The sequence below is a fragment of the Eutrigla gurnardus genome, assembly GCF_963514095.1.
Source record: "Eutrigla gurnardus genome assembly, chromosome: 17".
NCBI classification, from domain to species: Eukaryota; Metazoa; Chordata; class Actinopteri; order Perciformes; family Triglidae; genus Eutrigla; species Eutrigla gurnardus.
Window position 1 is genome coordinate 17,221,775 of NC_139928.1, and position 13,766 is coordinate 17,235,540.

The window sequence follows — 13,766 nt, forward strand, 5'->3', positions numbered from 1 at the left end:
TAAGCATATAAGGGCTTTGTCTTTGGGTTCAATGTACACAGACTTGGGAAAACAACATGGAAGAGGATGGTGATTTATCTTATAGAACGTGGCATCATCACTGCGGCTCTTTAATACCTGTATCAAGAGGATAGAGGTCGGCGCCCTTCGAGACCTTAATCCAGCTTCAGTTCAAAAGCACTCGCACGTCCTCCGTGTCCGTGTCTCTTCATCCACACAAATAAACACAATGAGCCAAGCAAAGCCGGCTACAACCGTTATCTCTCCCCCCCCGCACACAAAGTACATCATGTCTCCTCTGCAATTGATCTGGACCAACAGAGGACATGAATTGGCATTCGGCTAATGAGCAGGAACGAGTCCCCGAGAGCTCAAAGCATGGGCAGCGATTTCAAATGAGGGCAGAGTTTCTGCACACCTGCAAGTCTTTATAATGCGTATGCAAAATAGTCACGGCGACTATTATCTGGGGTTAAGGAGAGTGATTCTTTTTTTGCAAAGGAGGCCTTCAGAAAAGGAAGGTAGTGAAGTAGTGAAATGCGGAGGAAGGGAAGTGTGCAAAGAGGTTGAAAGAACAAGGATGAGGATTTAATGAAACAGGAGATTTAGAGGCTTCTTCTTCTTTAACCGTTCCTCGTTAGAAAATGTGTTTCGCTGGGGTTTAAAGGAAGTCAACCGCTCTCACTTTTCCTCAGTTCACCGCGGCTTCCTTCCACTTTGATTGAGCCACCGAGCTTAACTCTCTAAGTGATTAAATCAATTTTGGGGCGATTCACTTGAAACCCCAACCGAATGTGGTCCTTACTAATTGAGGCATGTCATTATCTACACAACAACTAAATCAGCTCTGTGTCCAATGTGTGTTTTTTTCTTCATTAAGCGACCACTCGATTCAGTTTACACTGTTTTGATCACTTAAATGCCGTTTCCTTATTTTCCTCTGGTTTATTTTAAGAGACACGACTCGCTTTTCAAAACAACAACCAAAGTGAAAACAACTCTCTGTAGTTATTTTTCCTCTGTTTTTTTGATAATTGCTCCTTAATTTCACTGCCTGGGTGTTGACGTCGTCTCATGTTCGGTCTTCAGGTGCCGTCCACGGTGAGAGCAGTCGGGAACGAGAGAGTCCTGGCCCTCAGACAGCGGACCCAGATGCTGTGGGAGGCCTACTTTTCCTCCGTGGACAAGATCGTCCTCACCACGCTGGAGGTGAGAATCCCACGTAGCACACTCGGCGTGAAGGCGACAGGAAGTCCGGACGTGTGGTAACACTTTCCATGTGTAGAATGCATTACCAACATACTTATAATGCAATATAATATGCTTAAAGTTATAAACAAATATTCAGAATGCTTTATAACAACAATTATAACACATTATGACACATTTTATTATGACTTATAAAGATCAAGTCTCTTAATACCTCACAACTGCTGGTCACTCACTGACAATATTTTTGCAACGATCATATATTCAAGATTTTAATCGTCAATGACATTCTTATTTTGCAGTTTCCCTTCACACAGTGACCTCAAATAGAAAACACGATAGAAAAGAATACAAATATACACTAAAAACGAAATAATTCCCATTATCATTCTTCAATAATGCATTATCACCACTGTGTTTGATGTTGAAAACCTCCCACAGCTGATCGCCTACTGATGTTTCTCCTTGAAACCTTTGCCCTCAATTCTTATTCTTTAGATACGGACATTTCCACAGTGGCTGAACGGATTTCCACCATTGAAACGCAGTCTGAATAGTAAAGACATCCTTCACCAATGTCTTACAATGTTAGTTTATATCAAGTAACCCCCCTTTGGTTACTAACAGGATGATAACTGTGCAAAGTTTATTGTAAATTGGAGATAGCATGGGTGTCTGACGGCTACGACATCTCCCATTTAGAGAATGCAACTACAGAAGAGTCAACAAACCCAACCGAGCAAAATACTGTCAAGATGGTTTGCAAATCTGTTAATATTTAATCAAATCTGAACTCGATGTGAAATTGATTTTGCTCCCCAGTCAGACGGATATAAAACTCTAAACTCCAACTAAACTCTGGTAATAAAAGTCAGTACAACTTTGACTGTATTGGACGTCTTAGCTTTGACCACCACCACGAGGTCTCCTGTCCGTCTCCCGCCTCTGCATAATGTTGCTTTTGGCTGCTGACTTTTGGAATTAAAAAGTTGTACCGCTCTGAATACTCGCTTCTCCTCGGGAATGCGAAGTGAAAACATCTCCAAAAAAGAAGCCACCGCTGTAAACGCAGGGGTTTTCTGTCGAGCAGGCAGCCACACCGTAGTCGCTGCCTCTCCGCGGTTTACCGCCTCGTGTGCTATCATCATCCGTCCTCTTTCAGAAAGGCCTTTCACATTCGGATCAAACCCTTCTATCATTATGATTACGGGGTTGGACGTTGGCCCGGTTGCTTGTTTTTTTTTTTCTTTTACTACCTCAGCTTTGTGTCGAAGCAAAGAGAACATTTTCAAAGCAGGCCACATCCGATCTGCCTGAAGTCTCGAAGAAATCCCCCTAATATATAAAAAATGACATATTATTACCTCGCAAAATATCGGTCTCAACCTGCCGGCGTCTGCCTCGCCCGTTTGCTCGTATCGCAAAGTGAGAAAAATGGTTCCTTTTCACCCGCTTACAGGTGAGGCTGAGAGAAGGTTTTCATCTTTGAACGAGTCGTTGCCATTTGGGTTATTTCCCTCCCCTTCCTCACGGCTCACGCTTCCAGTCTTGCTCATACATGTGTCTTCCTCTCTGTCTCTCTTTTGTTTTGCTCTCCTGCCTTTGAAGAAGCTGAAAAGAAATGCACTTAAAAAAAAAAAAGTAGTTCCTCCAGCTACGAGAATGTCATTTGAAGGTTAGCCCAAGGGTTAGACAATGCATGCAAAGACAACCTCCTTATATGATTGGGGTTTTTTTTGCACACACACTACCAGTAATTCTAGCACATAAAAAAAAAATGAAGATTTAACTCTTTCTGAAATCTGAAGAAATCACACAGTCAGAGGTAGGATTTGCTCTCTCATGTTTATAAAAGGCAAGACTGGCAGCCCCCTAATGTATTTGCTGCTGGGGGATTTATGCTAGAGATAATAAAGGGGGAGGCTCTGGAGGTTGGTGATAAGCTGCTTATATACATACAGCATGCAGAGGGGGAACCTCTCCCCCATGGGAGACAGCTGTGCAGTCAGCCTGAGGTCAGGGAGGCGGAGGGCTCCGGAGCGTGTGCTGTGTGGACACCTCCTGTTGGTGTGAAATGGGAAGTACACAGAGAACATCGGGGCTGTAATACGCAAATATTAAAGTGTCTCGAATTGCAGTGGAGTTTACACAAGGCTCCGAGACTCTCATCCACCGGCTTAGAGGAGGGAGGGGGGGAATAATGCGGTGCAGGCTTATACCAGATGAGCACAACAGCCACTTAACAGTTCTCTCTGCTTCTTACATTTCAACCCTCATCTCTTCTTTTTTCTTCTTCTTCTTCTTCTCCCCCCTCTGCAGATCATTAAAGACCGGGTGTTCTCTCACGTATCGAGGAACAAGTACATGTGGAACGCCCTGCCGGGGGGTCTGCTGGTGCTGCCGGAGTACTCCACCCACCTCGCACACTTCCCTTTCTACTACCTGGGATTAGGTGAACACACACCCTTCATTCAAATGAGTCGGAGCAAACCACGCAAATGTTGATCGCACAGCTCGGAGACGTCGATGAGGTCATCGTGCTAGTGCTGCCGAGGCGGAGGTGGCAAATCAGCAATCAACGTGGCAACTCATAATCAAATATTGACGGCGGTGCTCGTCTGTGTTAGTTGTCATTTTGAGATTGTGCTAAAAATAGGTTATTTCAACTTTAAAGCCACGTTTTTCAATGTGTACACAACTTACTTGCCTTCAAACTGTGACTCGAGGTCAAATTAATTTCCATATTCACAGGAAATTTTACGTTTTTGCTCCTGACATGCACACAGATACAATAAATAAAATAATAACCACGTAATTAGTCAAGTATTGAGTATTTAGATTTAAGTTAGGGAACACAACTATGGTCAAATACATTAACATATACAGTATACAAAGTGTGGATGGGTTTACATTGGAGTTAATTAAAAGATCATTCTAATGGTATCCATTTTTTATTTTCAAAAAATTTGGACAATCCTGTTCGTCTATACCACAATGTAGTTTTTGATACCACCAGTGGGGGGCGCCAGAAATATAAATTGTCAAAATCTAAACATAACAGCTTTAAATTGTTCTGTTCATCCCTGATAGTCCTTATATATATATTTTTTCTGGATCTTGTTCAGGGGTCAGTCCGGGTCAAGAGTTCACTGCTGTCATCCAGGCTGTTTCCCCATTGGTCTCCCAGTCTCAGCCAATCATGAAGCTGCTTCAAGTGGTCTCCAAGTCCAAATACTGCTCCCAGGTATGAAAAAGGAAATGAAAAGGAATCATTTGTGATCCGTCTAATGCATCTGTCTCTCTATGCGTTTTGTAAAACTCCTTCCTCCTCCTCCTCTCCAGATCATCATCCTCTGGAACAGCGAGAAGCCGCCACCCAGTCGGAGCAAATGGCCTCCCATGCCCGTCCCCCTCACCGTGACAGACGGCAGGAGGAAGGTGAGAGCCAAAGCCACTCACAACTCAACCACGACTTGAGTGACAGCACGACAAACTGTCAGCCAGTCTGTTTGTGTATCTCTTTCCTTCTGAGTCTCCGTTACTCCATTTCTCTGCTCTATTTTTTTCCATCCTTTTTTTTTCAAATCCGTGTATATCTGACATGTCCACTGATCCACGCGGCGTTTCAGTTTCATAAATGTCACTCATCCTCAACATTTCTTCTCCGTCTCCTTGTCATTTTTTTTTTTTTTTTTTTTAACTCCAAAAGCAAAATTCTACTCATTTACTATGACATGATGCTCATCTCCCACTCATTCTCAGTCGCCACATTTACTATACTTTATGTCTCCTCTCAGACCACCAGTCGGTTCCTACCTCATGTTGCCATAGAGACAGAAGCAGTGCTGAGCCTGGATGAGGACACAGTCCTGCTGACCAGTGAGGTGCGTGGACACGTCTTAGTCATAAACACACAAGCACGACTGCAAGAAAATACCAATATTCCCCGGGAAAAACAGGAGCAACATATAAAAAGTGACCCACGACTGTACTCGCAGGTGAACTTTGCCTTCTTGGTGTGGCGGAGCTTCCCTGAACGGATCGTGGGCTATCCTCCCAGGAGCCACTTCTGGGACCCCCTGAAGCGTGCCTGGGGGTACACCTCCAAATGGACCAACGACTACTCCATCGTCCTGACTGGAGCTGCCTTCTACCACAGGTACACCTTCAGACCGTAGCTAGCTACATACAACGTGCTATTTAGAGCTTGTTGTTAGTATTTTGCCTCCTCATACATTTTCGTGATCTTAAAAACAAGTAAGCTAAATGTCAAGAGTCGTGTTAGCTGCTCTAGCCACATGGCTAGGTGCTAAGGTCGCGAAAACTATGCTAACGTACCGGTGTCACCATCTTTAGCGTGTTAGCATGCTAACGTTTGGTAATTATCACTAAAGTCAAAGTACTTATTGTCGTCATTATCGGACAAAGTGAAGGGTTGATCCGATGGTGGCATTAAAGGAAGTCAAGGGATCACCAAAATCATTAGGGTTCATCCTCTGGGCACCAAGAATTTCTGGACAACATTTCATAACAATGCATCCAAAAGTCGATTTTTCAGTCTGGAGTCTGATTAATGCTGCCTTCTTATGTCACATCGCTAGAAACACAAAATTCCATCTCGAGCTATGTGTGCTTTTCATTTGAATATTTTACCTTGCATACATTTGCATGATTTACTGTAACATGTGTGCATGCCTAATTTTAGCAAATTACATGAATCTCAGGTAAAGCAAAAACCGACAAACGGTGAGAAACAGTGTGAGGGAGGATAATGATGTGTGTGGTCCGAAGGAGAGGGAAAAGAAAAGGGGAGGTTGAATTCCCCAGAGGTTACTCCAAGCAGCTCGATCAATTCGGGAAAAGAAAGCCTGAAGTCGATATGTGCGACGGCAGAGAGATGTGAGCTCCTATACAATATGAATGTAATTACTCCACAGGCAGGGCACTTTGACAGCTGTTGAAATCTCACCACACTTTTGAGACACAATGGTCATTTTTGTCAACACTGTCTGTGAAAACACTTTTTTTTTAAAGTAATTCTTTAAATCCTTACGGCCCAAAGTTAAGGCCCATGACCCTCAAGCTATAGTCCTACACTCAAATAAGCTAATTACATACTGTGTGTTGGATTGGTTTACAAAAAAAGTAGGAAAAGGCAACTTACATAATGTTATGTTGTTCATTTTAGTCCCTTCACCCAATTAAACCATGTTTAGAAGCAGACAGTGACAGATGTTAAGGCTGACAATAGTAATGCGGCTGAATTGCACATCATTACAAAACTCTTGAGGGAACGGAGAACGTACTCATAATACCACAGGGTTTGTTTTGCTCTATAAATATCAAATCCCACTGGAGGTGAAATGGTTAACTTGTCCCAGATCCATATCATTAACATGCATCCCACCATCCACGCTTTTCTCTGGATGCCTGTTAACCTACAGGTGCTCGCCGCCTGGCCTCCACCTGAGATAATTAGATTCTCTTTATTCACTGGGAGACGGTTTTTTTTTTTTTTTAGGTGTTTAGCTGATGTGCTTGTCTGAAGGGATTTACTGTACTGTGGGTGCGAGTACACATTGAGATTAGACACTAATAATAGGGAGACGGATGTGACAAAGTATTCCTGCGAGATGAATAATAAAACAATGTGTAATGGAGGTCCTAGCTGACAGAATTACATCTACTTTTCACATCATGTTCCGTGCTCCTGTAGTTAATTGTTGTAAGTGCAAAAAAGCCTGTTTAAAACCAAATGTGACAAAAAAAATGGATTTATAATAACAATAATATCAACTAACTGTTGTTAAAGCCTCTGTAGACCCACACAGGTGTTTTGAGTTGGCTGATTAGACCTCTGCTCAGGACACTAATTGAGTTACATCTTCCCGAGCCTCCTGTTGGGGGTGGGACAGATGACACCGCTATCATTCTTATTGGTTGATGAAGATCCGTGACCTCATGAATCCTCATTAAAGCCCCGGGGTAACTGAAAACACCTGTGTGGGTGTTGAGAGACTGCAGGGAACAGTGTCCGAAATCACTCACCCCTTCACTCCTCCCTCATCACTATCCAGGGGAAATGGAAAATGAAAAAAAAAAAAAAACCACTTTCTCTGCCCCGTTAATTACATCACAGCTGTCGTCCAATTAAAACGAGCCAGATCAACGGTGCGTGGTGGACCATCCGTAACAAATACCGACATGTTTTTTTTTTGTAATAAATTGATGTTGCAAGCTAATTTGTTGTCATTTAATTTCCCATGGTAAGCAGTGACGTCAGGTATATATTTCATGGGCTTTTATTGTGAAAGGTTGGAACAAAGGAGCGGTATATGCTGCCGATGTGGAGGAAATTAGTGTATTTTAATTAAGAAATTGATTCAAAGCACTTTTTGACCATCTGTGTTGTGACACAGTTCTCTACTCACATTAAATGTTTTTTTTTATATAATGCTCGTCTACTATTCAGGATGAATTGTGAGACGCTTTGAGTCCACTAAGTGTATAATAATTCTCACTAAACATAGTGAAATATAGTCCACTATACAGGGAGAAGTACGTCATTTTGGACACAAGCCGAATTTACTGAGAACTTGAGCTTGTGTATCCTTTTTCCTTTTCTATATGACGAGTTAATGTGGTTTGATGCGACCTGTGGCTGTGATCCAAACTACTGTAACCATAATACATGCCTGTAACACACGTCTCCTCTACCCCACAGGTACTACCACTACCTGTTCTCCCACTACCTTCCCCAGTCTCTGCGGACGCTCGTGGATCGCACCTCCAACTGCGAGGACATCCTGATGAACTTCCTGGTCTCTGCCGTGACCCACCTGCCACCAATCAAAGTGGCTCAAAGGAAGCAGTACAAAGAGTTGCCCAGTCCACAGGTAGGTTCCCACTCTGTGTTTACTAGTCCGGTGATGCTGTCGACTGTCAGGTCGGTACTGGATGATATATAACGGCGTCTCGTTCTGCCTCTCAGGGTACAAAGACCGTCCCCTGGGCCAACCCGGAGCACTTCAACCAGCGGCAGGAGTGTGTCAACGCCTTCGCCAACTGGTTTGGCTACATGCCTCTGGTCCACTCTCAGTTCCGCCTGGACCCCGTGCTCTTCAAAGATCAAGTGTCCGTCCTCCGTAAGAAGTACAAAGACCTGGAGAGGGCGTGAAAACGATGGACAAAGGCCCTGGGACGGTCCCGTTTAGTGGCCTTTTGGACGGACAAACTGACCAATCACTGGTGGACAGTCGAAATGGGATTCTTCTTCACTGGGATGTGGACAAAGATCATGATCGTATCATCAGACAGACCCTGGTGGACTGTTCTGGACTTTATACATATAAATATGAAGAAAAAAGGGGCTTGCAAAAGTTTGAAAGGAGCATCAAATGATTTCCCCACTTCTGAGTCTGGTGAGACAACAAAGGGGGAGATTTTGGGGGAAGAGTCCCTGTGATTGGCCCCCTCACTGAGAAAGGACAATCTCTAATGGGCAACGGAAAACAAGGAACGCCTGTGAACACTTCAGATGTCAGCGCTGTCGCTGTGACAATGAGAAATGGAATGGAAATGGCCATTTTCATGCCAGAAGGGACTGGTACTGGTGCCACGCTCTCCCCTCAGCGTTTCCGTGCAGGGACTGTTGCCATGGAAACAGATCATTTCACATCAAAAATGCTAACTGTAAAACCAATAAAAAGATTTATAAATGCAAACGATGGCATGATGCTGCATTAACTTGAAGGTTACCCCCCCCCCCTTTAACTTGGCGCACACACACGACTCAAACAAATATTTTCAGCAGAGATGAAGGAACCAGATTGCCTCATGATACATTTTAAGATACTCATTAAGTAAAAAACACCAGTGCAACAGATGTATGATGAGACTATAAAGCAGAAAGCGTATGTTGATTAGGCAAGAAGAGACCCGACTTCATACTGGTCCCGGTTGAAATCCTGATTTTATTTTCCCATCAATCAACTTGATGGAGACGGCCTTTGGGCTGATTGTATTGGCTGTAAAAATGATTGTAAATACAATAACGGCAATCAAAAGGCCTTTGTGTGGAGGAGTGCTGCACTGATCAGCTGTTGGGTGGGTAAAGACGGATGAATACAAAAGAACAGGGTGAGAATCTGCATCATTGTGTGTCGGCGGACACGCCTTGACGTTCTTAAACGCAATCTTAACGACGCATTCCCACATCGACCCTCGGGGCAGAAACAATGACTGCAAAGTCTGAGCTTCTAGAAGCAGTATTTAAAAGAATAAACTCAAAGCACTTTTGCTTAAAAAAAAGTTTATTTTATAAAAAAAACAGTAAATGACCCGGCAGGCCTACATTTTGTCCCTCGGTTTAGAAAAATAAATTCACAGGCAAGCAAGTCTCAACACCCTCAGGGCAAACAGGTGTGCTGTCTAGCACTCAGGAAACTAATCTCATTAAGCACACACACACTTATTTACAAAGCACCTGAGATACATAGCTGCCAATGGGCTCATTTGAATTCCAAACTCGTAGTGTTTTTACAACTGACGGAACAGAACACGGCCAGTTGTTCATATAGCGAAACACAGTCGTCGTCAGATCGGCTTCTGTGCTTTTTCCGGAAGAATTACCTGCAATGAATTCAAGTCCGCCTGGTTGTCGACTCAGCACCCGGGGGGGGATAGACACCGTGAATACAACATTTTAAAGAAAACTTTCTTTTTTTCTTTGTTCTTACCTGAGGCAACACAGGTTTCAACTCATTATTTAAACACTAAAACAGGAGCCCATAACTTATTTGAATAAACATAGTGACACATTGTCACGCACTTGGCAAACAAACCCCAGTTGTCAGCTGCCTTCTACATAAAGAGAATTATTCATGGAGTAGAGAGTGTATCAGGTTTTTTTTAGCTTTCATTAACTATCAAAATGAATAGTTCCCCCCCTAAACAACGTCAGTATAATACATCATAAACACAGGAGCTTGTGGGTGAACGGTAAGTGACTCGTGAGTTTCAGTGATGGAGTGCCAAAAGGAGGTGCACTTAAATGAAAGCTCCCACGTTCCAGATCAAAGAGAAATTCCCTCATTTCACCTTTTCATTTCTTCTTCAAAGGGAGTGGATCTAGTGGATCCATCACTTCCTGAGCGTCAGCATGGCGTTGACGTCCCACAGCAGGTTCCTCATCTGATCCATCAGAACCTTCATCTCGTGGTTCTTCTGACGTACCTTCTGCAGGCGGACCAGAAAGACAGATCTAAGCTTTCACGTTGGCCAACATCGATTAAAGAAATGGCAGAACCTAGTTCACTCACATAATTATTCATTATTGTAATTTATGGTCATACCTGCTAGATTTGCTACTAACTATGTTGTTAATTAAACAAACAACTTGTCAGCCTCGGGCAAACTTTTCCACTCAAATCTTCATCTCGCTGGAGTATTGGCTCTAACAAAACCAACACCCTGATTTTAAATTTAATTACTGCATGTGATGCATAGATTCTGCAATTCACCCACGCCTGTGTAAACACTGCCATCTAGAGGGGATTGTGGGGGACATTATGCCTTGCTCAGTGTTCTTTGAAGGCCGAATGAGAAGCCCACGCTGTTTAAATAGCACATTTAATAAACAGTATGTTCATGTTATTCAAGGAGTTGCAGCAGCGTTGGACTTAAATACTCTTTATATTTCGCTAGACCAAGTGTCACTTCAATATCCTGCAATACGAGGCACATTCCACCAATCTGTAATTACTTTAGAGTCTTTTATGTATTAGTGCATTCGTTACCTGCAGGATAACTACTGATTATATTACAACAGCACCTCGGTCCAATGCAGAAAATGTGTGTGAAGTCATTATTATGGAAACAGGAACACACCTCGAGAACTTCTTTCCTCTCCTGGTTGACAGCAGAACTGCAGGGCTCCACTTTGACAGAAACTAGCTCCTCTCCAACATACGGGAGAAGCTGAGGACACAGAATCCACACACACAAACAATTACTCATTGGTTTTCTCCCTCCGGTCTATGAACGCATTGGACTTTCATACTCAAGACAAATACAAAAAAACAAACGTTTATCAAAGTAGAAATCCAGGGCACCTTACTGACCTCTGATGGCTCCTCCTGCAGGTCAGAGGTCATCTCCACACAGCGTTCGTACAGGAGCCGGAGCTTTCTGAAGAGCAGGGCGAGCTGCCGTAGGTGTTCCTGGAGCTTCCCAAAGCGGTCCTGGTACATCGCCTGGCTCTGGGTCACGCCATTGGGAAGCTGCATCAAAGACACACGGCACAGTTTAACCGTTACATTTTGAGTTCAGCGTCAAAGTCTAGGCGTTTTCATTTTTACTCTCAATTTCCTGTTCAAAGCTGATACTGGAAGACACTGTCAAAAATCCCCCTCCTTGGTTTAATAGTGTGGGTGGTGATGTGTCGAGCCTGTGCGAAACGCATGACAACTCAAGTCAATGAGTCGATGGTCCTAATGCAGCTCCTTTTCTCTGAGAATATTCAGTGTGGGAAAAATACATTTGCTCAATTTAATGGACGAGGACAAGCTGGTGAGTCCAGTGAGAGACAATTAGACACACAGATCAAGTGAATGGAAGGGTGAGTGAGACACATGCTGACGAGCACGCCAAGCAGATACGCCAGAGAGGAGGACGGGACGAATGCAGACCGACAGACAATAGAGGAACCCTGTAAACTAGAAATACAGCAGCCGTTCACTTAACATCCGCACACACCTGACAAGAGCAGGTCACGACCAGATGGCAGTACTTACTGGCTGCACTTTTAACATATAGTGGAGTTTTCTCACAGTAGCTAATGCAATGAAAACTAAACTTATGAAGTTAAAATGGAATTGTGAATCCAGGATTTGCATTATTTTCCAAAAACAATTGATGAAAAACTTAACATAATAAATAATTATTAAAATTACTTTTATAAAATTTACGTATTATTTTTACCTGCTAAAAAAATCTAGTTTTCGTCAAAACTGTGCAAATTTAATCTACTGATGAGGGCCATATAATATGACCAAAAGCTCCAGAACAAACAAGGAAGAGGACCTTGAGTTGAGATTATTTTGTCAACAACAGCAAAATCAATAATTAAATAATTAGTCCATCAGCACTACAATATATTATACATATTACAAAACCTTTAGGTCCAATGCAACAGTAATACCACCTAAGAAGTTATCATACCGACCCTTCTCTCTTGACTTAATAAAAACAGAACAGGCTTCCCACTAAAATAAATCTATTATTTTTCAAATGTTAGCCACGTGCTCCATCACTATAACAGTGTAACCCTTCATTCAAAATGTGCCATTCATTTATCTGAGGTTACCTGCGTAGCTCTTGTGATCTGGAAGATCTCCATGGTTCGAGTGACGATATCCTGGACAGTCTCCTGTCCGATCCGACAGAGGAACACCGGGGAGATCTCTCTCAGGGCTCCCTGGGGCGGCATGGGTTGCTGACCCGCGGCCGAGGCAGCGCTGGGGGGCAGGTGGGGCTGCTGCTGAGGGGGCATCCCTGCCATCCCTGGCTTCTGAGGTAACGAGGCTGCCATCACAAATCTACAGTAAAAGGCATGAGAAGAGACGCATCACGTCCATGCAGCATTCAGAACTTGACAAGTGCTGATGTCACAAATAAATGTCAACAAAAGCTAGTTCGTTAGAATAACTGAGTTTCAAAAATGAGAATTTTACATAAAGCCCCGACGACGTAACACTCCTTTACATATATAGTGTTATTGATACGCCACAGAGTAAAAACGTCTATTATCGGACGCATTACTGACAGACAAAAGCTAATATTGGTGGCTAAACAGACTAGCCTAAAAAGCTAACATTAATGTAAAAACACACAGAGGCTAGCTAGTTAGCCGCTAGCCAGCTAACTAGCCGTTAGCTAACTAGCTGGCGAAGAGTGCTGAAAACCGCTTACTTAAATCAACTTCTTTACGTGTTAGCGCCGTTCAAATATCCCCGGGTTGTTCTAGTAATGGCACCAAAAAAAACGCTGGCTTGTTTATTATTTTAAATAAAACATAATGAGACCTTTCCCACGGATTTCTTTCAGAAAGCGCCGCACGTTATTGTTTTCATTGCGTCACTTCCGGTGACAGACACATTTCCCACCGCTAGATGGAGACAGATTGAGTAAATGTACTACAACACAGTGATATTGAAAGTATTCAGATCCTTTCAGCAAAAGTAAAATACTCAAGTAAAAGTCCTGTATTCAGAGTACGAAATTATAATTTATCAGCAAATGTACTTTAGTACTGAAAATAATGCCCCATGATAGTGTTTCTGTATTTCATATTGTATTATTGGATTAATATTAATGGTACATTAATGTGTACAGAGCGTTTTAGAGTTACCTACTTCATTTACAATACTGCTTATTCTGTTTCACAGAATAATTGAAGATATACATTTATTTGTTTTCTTGGACACATAGAAATGATATATTTCTAATCTACAGTTTTTATTAATAATAATAATAATAATAATAATAATAATAATAAT

General features: G+C 42.7%; 2 protein-coding genes across 3 annotated transcripts in view; one reads left to right on the forward strand and one right to left on the reverse strand.

Moving 5' to 3' along the window:
• The window catches only part of ext1c (exostoses (multiple) 1c), a 69,582-nt gene extending 60,655 nt beyond the window's left edge, over window positions 1–8,927 (forward strand). Inside the window, exons 5-12 of the mRNA XM_084032760.1 lie at window positions 1,090–1,209; window positions 3,529–3,661; window positions 4,335–4,453; window positions 4,552–4,647; window positions 5,007–5,093; window positions 5,208–5,368; window positions 7,934–8,105; window positions 8,201–8,927. Coding sequence (XP_083888886.1) covers window positions 1,090–1,209; window positions 3,529–3,661; window positions 4,335–4,453; window positions 4,552–4,647; window positions 5,007–5,093; window positions 5,208–5,368; window positions 7,934–8,105; window positions 8,201–8,386 — 1,074 coding nt within the window. The 3' untranslated portion in view covers window positions 8,387–8,927. The remainder of the gene's footprint in view (window positions 1–1,089; window positions 1,210–3,528; window positions 3,662–4,334; window positions 4,454–4,551; window positions 4,648–5,006; window positions 5,094–5,207; window positions 5,369–7,933; window positions 8,106–8,200) is intronic.
• Window positions 8,928–9,509: 582 nt separating this feature from the next.
• Window positions 9,510–13,347, reverse strand: LOC311027846 (mediator of RNA polymerase II transcription subunit 30). 2 transcript variants are annotated; one of them, XM_084032015.1, is made up of 5 exons: window positions 13,180–13,347; window positions 12,575–12,806; window positions 11,331–11,489; window positions 11,098–11,187; window positions 9,510–10,446 (listed from the first exon to the last, which is right to left on the reverse strand). In XM_084032015.1, exons 2-5 carry the CDS (start codon window positions 12,797–12,799, stop codon window positions 10,351–10,353), a joined length of 570 nt encoding a protein of 189 aa, XP_083888141.1. In that variant the 5' UTR covers window positions 12,800–12,806; window positions 13,180–13,347; the 3' UTR covers window positions 9,510–10,350. The 2 variants fall into 2 exon arrangements, with proteins under 2 accessions (XP_083888141.1, XP_083888142.1); XM_084032016.1 differs by having other exon boundaries at window positions 13,293–13,312.
• Window positions 13,348–13,766: the final 419 nt, after the last annotated feature.